The following is a 17,486-nucleotide window of genomic DNA, read 5'->3' on the forward strand; positions in this document are numbered from 1 at the left end:
CTGATAACTCTAATACCTGCTAACCTTCCAAAAGTTGTGAAACCTTCAGCACTCCCAGCAAAGCAGCACCATGCCTATCACAGATACGGAGGGTTTCTAAATCCACCCACATGCCAGCCTTCACTAAGCATCCTTCAAATATTTCAACACTGTTTAAAAATGTTCTAGAGTTTTGCAAGATGAAAAGACTATGGAGATGGATGGTAGTGACGGCTGTACAACATATATGCAATTAAATGCCACAGAATAGTATGTACATACTGGCTAAAATAGCAATACTTCATTTTTAAGCATTTTTATTCGCATGTATTTATTATACAAGAAGTTTGCATTGTGACATTTACATTTATACAAACATGTCTAATCAATCCCACTCCCTCTACCACTCCCTTATTCCCTCTTTCTCCACCATAAATCATTTCAACATGCTTCATTATTCTATTTTCGTACATGTATATAAAGCTCTTCAACCATGTTTACCCTTATCTACTCCACTGGGCCTCTCACATACCTGCCCCTCAACCAGACCTGATTCACTTTCCTACCCTTTTTTTTTTTAAATTATTGTTTATATTAATTCTACAAAAGGATTTTGCAGTCATATTTCACAATGCACATATTATTTTTATTCTTATAAATCCTCTTACTCTTTATCTATCATCTTATACTCCTATTACCATCCTTCAAGGTTTTTCCTTATGCCATGTTCATACAGAGACAAAATATATTTTTATACTAATCATGCTCCATTATCCTTTCTCTTCTCTCCTCTTTGTTCCTCCAGTCACACTTATAATCACCTCTTTCTCTCTACTTGCCTATCTGTAGCTATCTATAGATAAAGCTAGATAGCTACAGATAGAGATACATACACACACATACATGCATATAGCTATTTTTGTTCTAGATTCCACGGATTAGCGAAAACTGACATTTTACTTTTTGAGCATAGTTTACCTTGCTCAATATGATGCTCTCCAGTTCCATTCATTTCTCTGCAAATTAAATGACTTTAATTGTTATGCTGAGAAATATTCCATGGTACACATTTATCATATTTTCTTTATCTATGATGGCAAATTTTATGGATCTCTTAACACAATCTAAAAAAAGGTGCTCTATTCTATGGTTTGGCATACAAATCATGTTTGTAGAATATATTCATATTTTCTTTATTCTGTGTTTGTTTTGCCCATATTGTGGCTTGAACTCAAGGCTTCATACTCAGTTTTTTCATGAAAAGCTGGCTCTGTACCATTTGAGCCATACCTTCACAACAGTCTTTCAGATCTGTCTGTCCAAACTGACTTTGATAATTCTCAGCTCTCAGTCTCTTAAATAATTAGGATTACTGGTGAGCTGATTGTTTCCTTTTGAGCCAACCAAAAAGCATGGAAGCTAAACAAATACTCAACAAGAAGTAAAAGAAACATTTTGGTATATCCTTTCTACTTCAAAAAGCAACATGAAGGAAATATCAAAAAATATTGAGATTTAACTGAAGAAAAAAGAGAAAAAAAGTTTGTCATCTTTAACATAACTGCAGGCTTTGTCCTTTTTTTTTTTTTTGGTCATGGGACTTTAACTCTGGGCCTGGGTGCTGTTCCTAAACTCTTCAGCTCAAGGCTACTATCCTACCCTTCCAGCCATTACGCCACTTCCCATTTTCTAGAGGTTAACTGGAGGTAAGAGTCTCACAACTTCAGTGCCCAGGTGGGCTTTGAACCATGATCCTAAGATCTCAGCCTTCTAAGTAGCTAGGATTATGAATTATAGGCGTGAGCCACAGCGCCTGACCGTTGTCCATTTTTGTTTCTAACACAAATATATTTCTAACACAGTATGTTTGGGCAAAAAAAAAAGAAGAAGAAGAAGATGGCCCCACAATGAATGCCTACTATCCAGTGAGAGAACATATATGGTCTGAGTCCGAGATAGCCCCATAAGCCTCATGTATTAAAGGTTTGGCTGACAGATGATAGCTGGGTCTTTGCAAAGTGATTCAATCCTGATGGCCCTAATTTATATCAACAGATTAATTCCTTCATAGATTTGTAATATGATGGTATTATTGGGAAGGGAAAAAAGCCAGGTGATATGGTTTAGTCAGGAAGAGTGGGTCACAGAAGATATACCCTGGTAAGACATATTGTCCCTGGCCCCATCCTCACTCTGGCTTCCTGGCTACCACAGGTAAATAGCTTTCCTTAGCCAAGTTTTTCTTCCATAAAGTTCTGCCTTGCCATGGGCCTAAAAGCAATGGAGCCTGACAACAGAGACTAAAACCTCTGAAATCATGGCCAAAATAATTTCTCTTTTAAACTCTCAAGAATTCATTACAATGATGAAAACACTAACCCACCAGATAGTATGTGAAGGTTTAAAAAAAAAATACAAAAGAAAGAGAAGGAATCACGAATGACTATGTAAATGTTAAAAAAAAAACACAAAAGAAAGAGAAAGAATCAGGAATGACTATAATTACTGGACCTAATTCCTCTAATGTTTTAAAATTACTGAATCACAAAGTAGGCACATATCATACAACAAAATCTTGAGGGGCAGGGACTTTGGCCTAGTGGTAAAGTGCTTGCCTAGCATGCACGAAGACCTAGTTTAGACTCCTTGGTACCACATTCATAAAAAAGGCCAGAAGTGGTGCTGTGCCTCAAATGGTAGAGCTTTAGCCTTGAGAAAACCCAAGGACAGTGCTCAGGCCCTGAGTTCAAGCCTTGGAATTAGCAAAAAAAAAAAAAAAAAAAACTTAATTCTTAATAAAAATCAGCCTGTTCACGTTTCAAGTAGAAGCTGAACTCTTCTGAGTTTATTATGAAAGTTGACATATGCTTACTCAAAAGCTGAAAATAGAAATGTCATTTTTATAATAGTTTTGTTACTATTGTGTAGTTTCTAGCATAATAATTGGTTCTAACATAACTAATGCTAGAACTAATAACTAGAACTCATTAGTTCTAGCTAAAACTAATGCTTCTAACAGAACTAATTAAATTTAGTTATATCATAACTAAGTAGTAACAAACAGGGAAAAAACATAGCAAAATAGTGACAGAGGAAAATTACCTGTAACTACAAAAAAAAAACAACAACAACTAAACATAGCCAAGCAATGGTAGCTAATGCCAGTCTAGGCAGAGAATTTCATGATACCATGATACCCTATCTCAGGGGTCAGGGAGGACAGCAAAAAACTCTACTGATCAAGCAGTAAAAGTATCTGTCGTAAAAGCATGAGGCAGGGGGGCGAGGTGGCTCATGCCTGTAACCCTAGCTACTAAAGAGGCTGAGATCTGAGGATCAAGGCTCAAAGCCAACCCGGATATTAAAACATCTATAAAACTCTTATCTCCAATTAATCACCAGAAAACTGAAGTGGCATTGTGGCTCAAGGGGTAGGGTGGTAGCCTTGAGCTGAAGAGGTCAGGGACAACGGCCCAGGCCCAGAGTTCCAAGTCCCACAACTCACCCTCCCACCCAAAAAACGAAGGGAGGGGAGGGGAGGGGAGGGTCCATGAGACCTGAGTTCGAACTCCAGTACCACCGAAAAAAAAAAAAAAAAAAGGAAACCTAATAATTACCAGACACTAGTGGCTGAATCTGGAGGAAGGCAGTTCAAGGTAAGATAAGGCAGAAAAATTTTCAAGACCCATTCTCAACTGAGAGCAGTGGCACATACCTGTTATTCTAGTTATGACCGAATGGTAACACACCCAGACACACACCCCAGGCTGGAATCAGGACCCTAATCTCAAAAACAAACAGCAAAAATATGGGTGGAAGCATGAATCAGCAGTAAAAGTTCCTGCTTGCAAATGTGAGGCCTCAAATTTACCATCCAGGCTGGGCCAAGTGGCTCACGCCTGTAATCCTAGCTACTCAGGAAGCTGAGATCTAAGGATCTCAAGTCAAAGCCAGCCCAAGCATAAAGAATGTGAGACTTTTATCTCCAATTAACCACTAGAAAAAAAACGTGAAGTAGGGCTGTGACTCAAGGGATAGGGAAGTAGCCTTGAGCTGAAGAGCTCTGGGACAGTGCCCAGGACAAAGTTCAAGCCCCATTATGCACAAAAAATTTACCTTCCCAGATAGGATAAATAAATAAGTATTTTGACTCATGGATCCCAAACCTGACTGGCCACCAAAATTCCTACGAAAGAGAAAAAGAAAAGGGAAAAGAAGAAAATTTAGTTTTCTGAGCTTGGTCCAGATTCGGTTGTGTAAGTATGGAATAGGATCTGAGAATTTGCACATTAATTGTGCATCTGAGAGATTCTGGTGTTTTAGAACACATATCTTAAAAAACTTATTTAAGGGCCCGGGAGTTTGGCCTAGTGGTTAAAGTGCTTGCCTAGCATGCACGAAGACCCAGGTTTGATTCCTTGGTACCACATACATAGAAAAAAGCCAGAAGTGGTGCTGAGGTTCAAGTGGTACAGCTCTAGCCTTGAGAAATTCCAAGGACAGTGCTCAGGCCCTGAGCTCAAGCCCAGGACTGGCAAAAAAAAAAAAAAAAAAAAAAAACGAAAAACAAAACTTATTTAAGGCCGTGAGTTTAGCCTAGTGGTAGAGTACTTGCCTAGCATGGGTGAAGACCAGTGTTGGATTCCTCACTACCACATACACAGAAAAAAAGCAGGAAGTGGTGATGAGGCTCAAGAGGTAGAGCTCTGGCCTTGAGAAAGTCTAAGTACAGTGCTCAGGCCCTGAGCTCAAGCCCAGGACTGGATTGGCAAAAAGAAAAAAAAAAAAAAATCTTCATTTAGCTGGGTGCTAGTAACTCAAGCCTGGAATCCTAGCTCAGGAGGTAGAGAGTAGGATGACTGTGATTAGAGATTAATCCTGGCATGAAGTTTGTGGAATCCCATAGTAGTAGAGCTATATCTCAAATGGTACAGCACTAGCCTTGACAGAAAAGACTCAGGGACAGCACCCAGGCCCCAAGTTCAAGCCCAGTACCAGCATACACATACATACATATGTACACATACACAAACATACACACACACACACACACACACGTAAGATCCCATCTCAACCAATAGTTGGTTGTGATAATGCACACTTGTCATCCTAGCTATGTGGGAAACATAAATAGGAATCCATAGTCTAGGCCAGGCTGGACAATCTCAGAAATATGCAGAGCAAAAAAAAGCTAGAGACATGGCTGAAGAGCTAAAGCACCTGCTTAAGAAGTGTAAAGCCCTGAGTCCAAATCCTAGCACAAAGCAGGAGGGAGCGGAGAGTGGGATGGGGGGAAGGAAAACAAAAGAAAAAAACTTTTTTTAGAAAAGATCTGTTTGCCTTTCTACCACTTCTAACGTTCTGTTTCTACTTTGGGGTTTTTGTTTTGACACAGGGTGTTTCTGTGGAGCCCAGGTTGTCCTCAAACTCAAAATTTCCCTGCCTCAGCCACCAAAATGCTGGGATTACAAGTATGTGCTTCATATCTGTCTTCTATGTTTACAAATAGTCTGCTGCAAGCAGAACAGTGGAAACCCACTTGCATTATCACCTTTAATCAGCAAATAACCCAATGAAGCAAGGAGACAGTATTATTCTCATTTACAGATAAGGACACTGAAATCCTGAAAAATCACTTAACAAAATTACTTAACAAGCAACTAGCAGGGCTATAATTCAAACCATGCTTGTATGTCTCCAGAGTCCAAAGTGCCTGGAAGCAGCATGGCAAAGTGCAATGAAAAAAGCCTTAGCCAGAGCCAGGTGCTGGTAGCTCACACCTACTCTAACTCCCCATGGGGTTGAGATCTGAGGATTGGGGTTCAAAGCCAGCCCAGGCACAAAAAGTCCAATTAACCTCTAGAAAACAGGAAGTGGAGCTTGGCTCAAGGGAAGGGCACAAGCACAATGCCCAGGCCTAGAGGTAAGGTGGTAGCCTTGAGCTGAAGAGCTCAGGGACAGTGGCCACGCCCAGAATTCACCCTCACCCCCTCAAAAAAAAAAAATCATGCTTCAAGGACAACACAGGAGCCAAGAAAGTCTGTGAGATACTTTTCTCCAATTAACCACTAGAAAACCAGAAGTAGTGCTGTGGCTCAAATAGTAGAGATCTAGCATTGGGCAAAAAAAGTGCTCAGAGACAGTGCACCTAGGCTGAGTTCAAGCCCTATGAGTAACGGGGGGAAAAAAAAGGGTGGGGGGCGGCACCAGGAGGTTGGCCTAGTGGTAGAGTGCTTGCCTACTATGCACATACATAGAAAAAGGCAGACAAGGTGCTGTGACTCAAATGGTAGAGCTCTGGCCTTGAGAAAGTTCAAGGACAGTGCTTCAACCCTGAGTTCAAGCCCCAAAACTGACCCCCCAAAAATAGCCAGAAGCGGAACTGTAGCTTAAGTGGTAGAGCACTATCCGTGAGCACAAAATCTCAGGGACAGCATCCAGGTCCTGAATTCAAGCCCCAAAAGTGGCACTTTTAAAAACTATATAGTTTCAGATAGCTGAATTTGAGCCTGCGTTCTGATATCTTGTAGACAATTACATCTTAGCTTCATTTTTCCTCTAAACTGTAAATATGACTAAGATGATCTGTCCTACATCGCTCAAGATTCTTGTTAGAGTGAAGGTGAAAAACTACCTTCAAAGTCATAAAAAACTACCAAAAAATAAACTACTGAAACAGTTGACATGGAGAAGACAGTGTTTAAATAGTGTGGCATAATAAGTAGTTAAATGTACACACTCTGGAGTCAGAGTGTTTGTGTTTGAACTTAAGCTTTGCTATTTCCTCATTATGTAACCCAGGGGAAGTTACTTGTCTATGTAATAGTTTCGTCATCTATAAGATGGAGATAATAAAATAAATCTCAGAGTTTCACAAGAAGACTTAATTACCCCATGTAAAATGCTTAGAACAATAGGCTGGAGAGGTAGCTCAGTGTCTTCAAACACTGAGTTCTTGCTTAGTATGCATAAGTAAACACTCAAAGCAGTAGGTTGGAATCCTACCCATTTTTTTTTTTTAAAGAAGCACTATATTAAAGGGGAAAGGGCTACATATTTAATGACAGTACAAAAAGAGCCTAGAAGATGTTAGCATTTTCTTTCCCCAAAAAAATCTGGTGCTAGATACTAGTAACTCACATCTATAATCCTAGCTAGTCAAGAGGACAAGACATGAGGTTCAGAATGTGAAGTAAGCCTGGGAGAACAAATCCTCTTATCCCCAGTTAAATTAAGAAATCAAAACTGGCAACATGACTCAAGTGGTAAAGCACCATGAAGTAATAAAACAGCTAATAGGAGCAGCATCAGGCTGAGCAAAAGTATGGTGCTAGTGGCTTATGCCTATAATCCTGGCTACTCAAAGAGGATGAGATTTGAGGATCTTAGTTCGAGGCTAGCCTAGACAGAAAAGTCCATGAGACCCTTATCCCCAATTAAACATCAAATAGAATGAAGCTGTGGCTCAAGTGGTAGAGTTCTAGCCTTGAGCAAAAAAAACCCCAAAACTGAGAGATAGCATCCAGGCCCCTGAGTTCAAGTCCTAGGACCAATATATTTAAAAAACAAAACAAAAAAAAATTTTAAAAATTTAAAAAAACTGGGTAAATCCCTTCCTGCAATTTCATTAGTAAATATTATGGGCAGTCATAATCATAAAGTAATATCTACTACTTTGTTAAAGATATCTGACCTTTTATTTGAAAATATCTTTTACTTAATTATGTAATACAAATGGCAGGGATTGAGCTCAGAACCTGGGTGCTGTCCCTTAGCTTTTTCACACTAAAGTTGACACTCTATCACTTGAGCCACATCTCTATTTTCAGCTTTTTGATGGTTAACTAGAAGTTAGGTCTCATAGACATTTGTTTTCAGGCTGGCTTCAAACCATGATAACTCAGATCTCAGGTTCCTAAGAAGCTAAGGCAACAGTACCTGGCAACTTCTTTTTTTTTTTGCCAGTCCTGGGCTTGAGCTCAGGGCCTGAGCACTGTCCTTGGACTTTCTCAAGGTTAGCGCTCTACCATTTGAGCCTCAGCACCACTTCTGGCTTTTTTTCTATGTATGTGGTACCAAGGAATCAAACCCGGGTCTTCATGCATGCTAGGCAAGCACTCTACCACTAGGCCAAACTCCCAGTCCTGGCAACTTCTTTTTAACTGAGAAAGATAAACAGAGACATGACCAAACAGGAGGAGTCCTTTTTCCAAGGGAAAGCAAGGCCTGATGGGGGAGGGGGGTGTGTAGCTAAAGGTAGGTAACTTGTTGAATCAGTGCACATCAGGAAATGGTATTTTAAAAATCCATCTGGGATTTTCAATTGAGCTGCCAACTTTGCTTCAAATTCAAACTCTGTCATTACAGTCATTAGATTTAACTTGTTACATTTTTCTTCTTAAAAGCTAATTGGGGGGGCCGGGAGTTTGGCCTAGTGGTAGAGTGCCTGCCTAGCATGCACGAAGACCCGGGTTCGATTCCTTGGTACCACATACATAGAAAAAAGCCGGAACTGGTGCTGAGGCTCAAGTGGTAGAGCTCTGGCCTTGAGAAAGTCCAAGGACAGTGCTCAGGCCCTGAGCCTAAGCCCAGGACTGGCAAAAAAAAAAAAAAAAAAAAGCTAATTGGGGGGGGGAGTTTGGCTTAGTGATAGAGTACTTGCCTAGTATACATGAAGACCTGGGTTCAATTCCCCAGTACCACACATATAGAAAAAGCCGGAAGGGGGGCTCAAGAGGTAGAGCATGCTAATCTTGAGAAAGTCCAAGGACAGTGATCAGGCCCTGAGTTCAAGCCCCAGGACTGCCTCTCCCCCAAAAAAGCTAATTAGCAGAACTGGGAGTGTGGCCTAGTGGTACAGTGCTTGCCTTGCAAGCGTGAAGTCCTAGGTTCCATTCCTCAATACCCCATACACAGAAAAATCCAGAAGTGGTGCTGTGGCTCAGCGACAGAATGGATCATCTTGACAAAGCTGTGCTGAATGTGCTGCAGCCACCCAAGTGCAGAAATAAAGGTTCATTAGCATCTACTCTGAAGACACTCCTGTTCTTCAAAGTAATAATGAGTACAGTTCTCATTGGGCTCAATTTTACAACTAAATCATATATATTTGAAGGTGCACTTGGAATGTCCAACAGAGACAGCTATTTTTATGTGGCAATTGTAGCAGTTGTGGCGGTACGCTGGTGCCCTTTGTGAATGTGGCCTGGAATGAAGGCTCACGACAATGGCGTGAAGGCAAATAGGATTAATGTGAATACTACCTTCTGATATTGATAAATGGATTAAATATGATAAATGCTTCTGGGGTATGGATAATGAATATATACTTATTTGAATAAATTGAAAAGATCATATAAAATCAATCATAAGGATGACATTTGAGTAGTATATATTTGGACCCATTTAATACAATGGTTTGTATAATCAATTTTTTTTGTTTGTTTTGTATGTTGTTTTTTTTTAAATATATTTTTATTGTAATTAATAGAAGGGTTACATGATATTTGCCAGATAAATGGTGCCTTAATTCCCACACATTTGTATAATCAATTCTGACCTTATGAATTTTGCAAATGTAAATTTAGTATATTAAAATTAGGTAAAAAGAATCTGTTGAACAAAGCACCCATTTTATTGGGAAGAATTTAAGGAGAGTAAAACAAAAATGTTCTATGGCATTTTTATCTTTTGCTTTAATGTTCTGCTGCTCTGGTAATAACTAAGGTGTGCATTGTGAAACAAGTCTGAAGTTTATTCTATACTGGAACACTTTCCCTAGCTATCATGAGGATATTGTCTTCTTGGATTTGTAGTTTTAATTTCCTATGGAAAGTTACTCAAATTATGGACACTGTAATTAGTCTTATTATCATTGAGAAAGTTCACAAAAAGTATAATTTCTAGCAAGTGAAAAACCAGGCTAAGCCACAGCAGAAGACTTTGACCGTAGGACTTAGAGAATGATATAGGAGCGGGCTGCCAGCTTTGTGCTTTTCACACAAACCTTTTGCTCCTTCAATATTGATTGGAATTACACAGCTTCTGGAAATTCCTTTTTTAAATTGTTTCATTTTTCCTACCATTATTTAACAAAAGAAGGTATATATGACAGGCATTTATATTCTCGTGTTCATTTTTCTACACAGTGAGACTGTAAAGTCAATGAAAACATTACGATTTCTAGCCTACTGATCTTTAAAAAATAAAATCCTGTACATGTTAATATATAGTTAGATAATTCTTTTTTTTTTTTTTTTTTTGCCAGTCCTGGGCTTGAGCTCAGGGCCTGAGCACTGTCCTTGGACTTTCTCAAGGCTAGAGCTCTACCACTTGAGCCTCAGCACCACTTCTGGCTTTTTTTTTTTCTATATATGTGGTACCAAGGAATTGAACCCGGGTCTTCATGCATGCTGGGCAAGCACTTTAACCACTAGGCCAAACTCCTGGCCACAGTTAGATAATTCTTGAACTCCTTTTTTGTGAAATCCACCTAGTCTGATTTTACTATACCTTTAATCTGTAGCCATATGTGTATAATAAATAGCCAACTGTCCCCCCCCAAATGTTTATTTCTTGTTATGAAACCACAAGATACATATATATATATATTTATTGTTAAAAATATGGAAATGCATATTCCATCCAGGAATAAGCATTCTTCAAAATGTTGCCACCTGGAAATAATCACTTTTTTTTTTTTTGGCCAGTCCTGGGTTTGAGCTTAGGGCCTGAGCACTGTCCTTGGACTTTCTCAAGGACAGAGCTCTCAACACTTGAGCCTCAACACCACTTCCAGCTTTTTTCTATGTGTGTGGTACCAAGGAATCGAACCCAGGTCTTCATGCATGCTAGGCAAGCACTCTATCACCAGGCCAAACTCCCAGCCCCAAATATTCACTTTTTGATTTATAGTCTATGTGAAGTTCTGAAAATTGTTTCTTAAATGTAAGACCCAGACCCTAAAAGTTTGATTTAACTTCAGAGCCTGACATCTGTATCTGACAGCTGTTTGTAGTTTTTAAGATGAGTAATTGTTTGAACATTGTCTTAAGCACATTCTAATTTCTTTTCAAATTCGAATTTCTAATTTTTTTCACCTTAGAAAAATAAGTTTTGAGGAGATAGACATATGTAACCTAATTTAAATGTTCTACGATATATATTTATCAAAATACTGTATGACCCCTCCTAAGTATGTATATGTGTGTATAGACACACACACACACACACACACACACACACACACACACACACACAGTTTTTGCAGATCAGATAAAAGTAAAATAATACAACAAATTTTCTGTTACCTATAACTCTAGTAAATAGTCCTTGCCTAAGTGTTTGCTGTTATGAATTGATAAATTCATATTGTTAATATTTTTTATGTTGTGGACCTGGACTAGAGGAATTAAGAGGATGAAGTATTAAAGTCAACTACACGATTCTATTTAACTGTCAACAGAAATTACAAAAACAGTATCATTTTTCCAGGATAGTTTAAATTTCTTGCTTAAGGTTAAAAGTCTACACTTTAAATTTCTTTTGACAGATAGTCAAAATATAACCTTATTTGTTTGGTTAAGAGTACAATTTTAAGTTGGGTATAGTGGCTCAAGCCTATAATCCTAGCTACTCAGGAGGCTGAGATCTGAGGATCGTGGTTAAAAGCCAACGGGGGCACCAAAGTCTATGAAATTCTTACCTACAATTAACCACCAGAAAATCGGAAGTGGCACTGTGGCTCAAGGGGTAAGGCGGTAGCCTTGAGCTGAAGAGCTCAGAGATAATGCCTAGGTCCAGAGTTCATGTCCCACAGCCCACAAAAAAAAGAAAGAGAGAGAGAGAGATGTTTTAATGTAGGCTGTTGTTGCCTTCTAGATGGTTCCCTTATTTGATGGCCTATTTTCTTTAGAATTATCCACCTGGTTTTATACAGTGTCAACAGTTTTTCTATACTTTGAGCATGCTCTTTTGTATCATTTAATGAATGTCAGTGTTGGATTCTTTCTTTCTTTCTTTCTTTCTTTCTTTCTTTCTTTCTTTCTTTCCATACTGATAGTGGATATTTTCCTACAAATACTAAAAGTAGGAATATATGCAAACCAATGTAATTTTCTGTTGGGAAAGCATTTAAACCATAAAGTTAGATGCTAAAGTTGATATTTAGGTTTCTTACAAAATAGTTTGTTCTCAAGCATTTAGTTCTTCGAGTTTTAAGTGTTATATCATCTTGCTACTGTTAACTCTGTTAAGTATTTAACAAATGGATTTATTTCTCCGAATGTCTCACTGACTTCCTCTTGCACAGTGTATATAGGTCATGATGTACAACAGGGAAAAATACGGTTTTAAGATACACCTGTGTTCACTGCTGTTTGGAAATTGATGAACCTTAATTAGAATATGTGACTTGAAATGTCAGTCTAAGCTACTGATTCAGTCCCTGTTACTAACCCTATTATGGAATTCTTTTTTTCTTCCCCACCATGCTGAAAAATAAGCAGTTTGTGTGGAATACATTGGTTGTTAGTAGCTCATCAAATGAATATCATTTTACATATAATAGTAGACTTTGGGATTGAGTTGTTGATGAAGAATTTTAAATATGCTATTAATGAAACCCTGGATGAAAATATAAGGAAATCTGTTCTTTTGTACAACTAAAAAAAAAAATTTTAAAGCCTAAAATGTCTTCAAATACCTGGGAACCCAAGATAAATATAACAAGTGGAATATTGGGAGGGAGTATCATTGCCTTCTGTCAAAAGAAGCAGCTTCATAGGTACTAGTGGCTCACACCTGTAATCCTAGGTACTCAGGAGGTTGAGATTTGAGGATTACATTTTGAAGCTAGCCAAGGCAGAAAGTTCTGTGAGACTTATCTTTATTTAATCAGAAAAAAATAGTATAGCACTAGCCTTGAGCACAAAAGCGAAGCAAAACCTCAATGCCCTGGATTCAACCATTAGCACCAGAAGACAAAAAAAGGAGCAGCTGATTGATTGACTTGTGTTCACTTTGTATTTTTATTACATATATATAGATAGAGCTATAGATATAGTTGGGGTACCTAACAAGACCAGAAAGAATAGTTAAACACAAAACTTGTTCCCAAAGGAAGATTAAACTGAAGGTAAATAACTTCAGTTTCAATACCTTTGTCATATGTATGACAAAGAACTTAACTCCTGTTTCCAATATATCCTAGTGTGTATTTTCTGTCTTCAAACAAGTTTGTGTTTATTGTCTAATTTATGCTTAAGTGAAGTAGACTGTTGTATCAAATACAAAATTTGTCACTTGTCTTGGGTCAGTGGCAGTTTTTCTGCTGTCAAGTGTCATCTACCAGTGTCATATGGGACTGTCAACTGAGAATTTTTTGTGTTTAAAGTACTTTTTACAAACAGTTGTGCAGAAATATACGTTGATAATTATACGTCTTGTTTTACCTTAAGCAGGAGGAAAGTGTACCCTTAACATAGCTTTTAGGGACCTTGAGAATCTAATCATAATGACGCATTACCTTTGGCTAGCTTCCTACTTTGTGGTCCAATATTCCTCCATGTTGTTCTTACATGTACTTGAAATAAATTATTTATGCTTCTTGAAGATGGTCTAGAAGTAATATTCATTAGTTATGAAAGCTAGTCCTCCCGTTTCCTGTTCAGTGACATCTCACTGAACACTGATGATAGCAATAGCCAACAACTTCTACACAGCACCTTACAGTTTGCAGAGAAAGTTCGCATATTCTTATCTGCATTTTGCATGGTGAACCTCTTCTGAGCTGTCCTTAACATTGATGCTGAGAGTGTTAGAATCCTTAGGTGACTAGTGTAGGTGCCTACACCATAGTCTGAGTATAGAGTAGGCCATGTGCTGCATCTGAAGCCTTGGGTCTTTATCACCAGGGGGTAAGAGTTCTTACCCACTCGTACTAGATTGCCTTGCATTAAGTGATGCTTTTCTGGACCTTATCTGGATGAGTTTTGTATCCATTATATACTAGACTGTAATTTGTACAAATTTGCCATCTGTTGTCATTAAAAGTGTCCATAGTACAAAAAAAAAGTGTCCAAGGACAGTGCCTAGGCCCTGAGTTCAAGCCCCAGTTTGGGGGTGGGGGGAGGCTAATTTGCTTTTAAATTATCAGACAAATCTTGTATATAGAAGAATGGTTAAACAAAGAAAAGTTATCTAAAAATTGAGTAGAAGAGAATAATTAAAATTGATAATGAGGTTATAATATTATTTTAACAAACAACTGGAAAAATCAAAATGCCTGTCAATATTTATACAGTTCCTTTGGGGGATTCATATTCTAAAATGACCATCTGTTTATTGTATCTCCAATATTTAAATTATCTTATGCTTAATTTTATTTTATTTTTTCCTAGTCATAGGGCTTGAACTCAGGGCCTGAGCACTATCCTTGGGCTTTTCTCAAGGCGAGAGCTCAACCACTTGAACTATAGCAATACTTCCAGCTTTATCTACATATGTAGTACGGAGGAATCAAACCTGGGTCTTCGTGCATGCTAGGCAAGCACTTTACCACTAGGCCAAACTCCCAGCCCCTTATGTTAAATTTTTAAAAGGAATTATAAATTTCGGTACACAAGAACAATACTTAGAACTCAAGAAATAGGGAAAATTGTAATGCAAATTAATTTCAGATTAATTTCAACACATTTCTAACTATCTATTTTATTATAAGAGGGTATAAGAAAGGTTAGTCCTAATATCTGATTCACAGTAAACATTCTAAAGCTAACTCACAATATGCAAAATGTGTGACTATCCATATCTGTCACCCCAACATTTATATATTAATGTCAATTGCGCCATACCTCTCTGGCAATGCTATTCAAAGCTTCATCTTCTGCAGAAAATCGATCTTTCATAGGTGTTCTTTTCCTTCCAGAACCAGGAGTCCCCATCTTGTATTCTTAACAGTCCTTTAGCTTTGAAAATGATTTCCCTTTGTGTTCAGCCCTGAAATAAACAGAAACACAGTAATTTAGGATCCTCCTTGTCTTTATGGCTTTTTCTTTTTCTTTCTTTTTTTTTTTTTGGTCCCAATACTGGGGCTTAAACCTAGGTCTTGGGCACTGTTCTTGAGCTTTTGTGCTCTAGGCCATTGCTCTATCACTTAAGTCACAGCTCCAAGACTTAAGTGGAGATAAGAATCTCATGGACTTTCCTTTCCAGCCTAGCTTCAAACCATGATTTTAAAATCTCAGCCTCCTGAGTAACAAGGATTACAGGTGCCCAGCACTTGTCGCATCTTAAGGCTTTGTTATACCTTCAACTATACTTTTCCTTACAGAAATTAGTGACCAAATATCATTTCCCACTATCAAATTATTCTAGTAAATTTGAAAATATTGTCAGGCACTGGTGGCCTATGCCTGTAATTCTAGCTACTCAGGAGGCTGGAATGTGAGGGTTGCAGTTCAAAGCCAGCCTGGATAAAAAAGTCCTTGTGAGGGGCCAGGAGTTGCCTAGCATGCACAAATACCCGGTTCCATTCCTAAGTACCACATACATAGAAAAAAGCTAGAAGTGGTGCTGAGGCTCATGTGGTAGAGTGCTAGCCTTGAGAAAGTCCAAGGACAGTGCTCAGGCCCTGAGCCCAAGCCCAGGATTGGCAAAAAAAAAAAAAAAAAAAAAAAAAAAAAAAACAAACCCAGAAATAGAGCTGTGACTCAAACTGGGAAATCACTAGCCTTGGGCAAAAAGCTCAGGGACAGGGACCAAGAGTTTGGCCTAGTGGTACAGTGCTTGCCTAGCATTGCACAAAGACCCAGGTTTGATTCCTCCTTGACCACATGCATAGAAAAAGCCAGAAGTGGTGCTTGAGGCTCAAGTGGCAGAGCTCTAGCCTTGAGAAAGCCCAAAGGCAGTGCTCAGGCTCTTAGTTCAAGCCCCAGGACTGGCAAAAAGAAAAAAGAAAAAGCTTAGGGACAGTGCTTAGGCCCTGATTTCCAGCCCCACAACCAACAACAAAATAAATAAATAAATAAATAAATAAATAACTTCACACTAATTAGTAAAACTTCTTTTTTTTTCTTTTTTTCTTTTTTTTTTTGGTGGGTTATGGGGCTTGAACTCTGAGCCTGTGCACTGTCCCTGAGTTCTTCAGCTCAAGGTGACTGCTATGGCCCTACCCCTGAGCCACAGTCCCACTTCCCATTTTCTAGTGATTACTTGGAGATAAGATTCTCACTTTTTTTACTGCTTGGGCTGGCTTTGAACCATGATCCTCAGATCTCAGGCTCCTGAGTAGCTATGATTATGAGTGTGAGCCACCGCACCCTACAAACTTCATTATTTAATCCATAGCAATCATCCATAGTATATTAGCCTTAGAAAACTGAAGTCAACAGTTACTCAGTCAATATTAAAATTAAAAATTGTTTCTAAAATCTATTCCATTTCGAGTGAAAAATACATCCAAAAAGTTATTTAGCCTAAAGTTTTAGAAGAACCTCTGCATTTTTAATACTGATCTTTAAAATTAAACATGCTAATTGATTTTTAGTGTAATCTTAAAAAAACAATTCTACCAAGGCTCCAGTGGCTGTAATCCTAACTACTTGGGAGATGAGCAAGCCTAGGCAGGAAAATCTGTAAGACTCTTGTCTGCAATAAACTATCAAAAGTAGAACTGTGGCTCAAGTTGCAGAATGCTATAGTTTAGCCTAGTGGTAGAGTGCTTGCCTAGCATGCATGAAGGCCCGGGTTCAATTCCTTCATACCACATACATAGAAAAAAAAAAAAAAGCTGAAAGTGGTGTTGAGGCTCAAATGGTAGAGCTCTAGCCTTGAGAAAGTCTGACAGTGCTAGGCCCTGAGCTCAAGATCAAGCTCAGGGACCATGCCCAGGACAAGCAATCAAATAAATAAGTAAATAACAACCACATAAAATATTATTGTTATCCAAAAATAATAACCAATGATGCCCATGCAATAAACATGAGTGCCTGCTATTGCCAGATAGAGAAGAGTGAACAAAAATGATATGATAGACTGGGAGTTTAGCCTAGTGGTAGAGTGCTTGCCTAGCATGCACAAGGACCTGGGTTCGACTCCTTGGTACCACATACATAGAAAAAAGCCAGAAGTGGTTCTGTGGCTCAAGTGGTAGAGCTCTAGCCTTGACAAAGCCCAAGGACAGTGCCCAGGCCCTGAGTTCAAGCCCCAGGACTGGCAAAAAAAGAAAAGAATGATATGATAAAGAACATATCTATAGTGGATCTATTATAACAACTGCTATTTTATCAAAATGATCTATTTTTACACAAGAAAGACAAGTTTGGCCAAGAGGTAGAGTGCTTGCCTAGCATGCACGAAGACCCGGGTTCATTCCTTGTTACCACACACATAGAAAAAAGCTGGGCCAGGCGTGGTGGCCCATACCTGTAATCCTAGATACTCAGGAGGCTGAGATCTGAGGACTGCATGTTAAAACCAACCTGGGCACTAAAGTCCATGAGACTCTT

General features: G+C 38.6%; 1 protein-coding gene and 1 pseudogene across 9 annotated transcripts in view; one reads left to right on the forward strand and one right to left on the reverse strand.

Moving 5' to 3' along the window:
• The window catches only part of Lrrfip2 (LRR binding FLII interacting protein 2), a 156,660-nt gene that overhangs the window by 94,139 nt on the left and 45,035 nt on the right, over nt 1–17,486 (reverse strand). For all 9 annotated transcript variants that reach the window (XM_090351887.1, XM_090351894.1, XM_090351886.1 and 6 more), the window contains exon 3: nt 14,832–14,976. In XM_090351887.1, coding sequence (XP_090208013.1) covers nt 14,832–14,921 — 90 coding nt within the window. In that variant the 5' untranslated portion in view covers nt 14,922–14,976. The remainder of the gene's footprint in view (nt 1–14,831; nt 14,977–17,486) is intronic.
• LOC150050081 (vacuolar ATPase assembly integral membrane protein Vma21 pseudogene) lies at nt 8,932–9,267 on the forward strand (annotated as a pseudogene).

This window comes from Megascapheus bottae, chromosome 18 (assembly GCF_031878675.1).
Source record: "Megascapheus bottae isolate mThoBot1 chromosome 18, mThoBot2.hap1, whole genome shotgun sequence".
Classification (NCBI taxonomy): domain Eukaryota; kingdom Metazoa; phylum Chordata; class Mammalia; order Rodentia; family Geomyidae; genus Megascapheus; species Megascapheus bottae.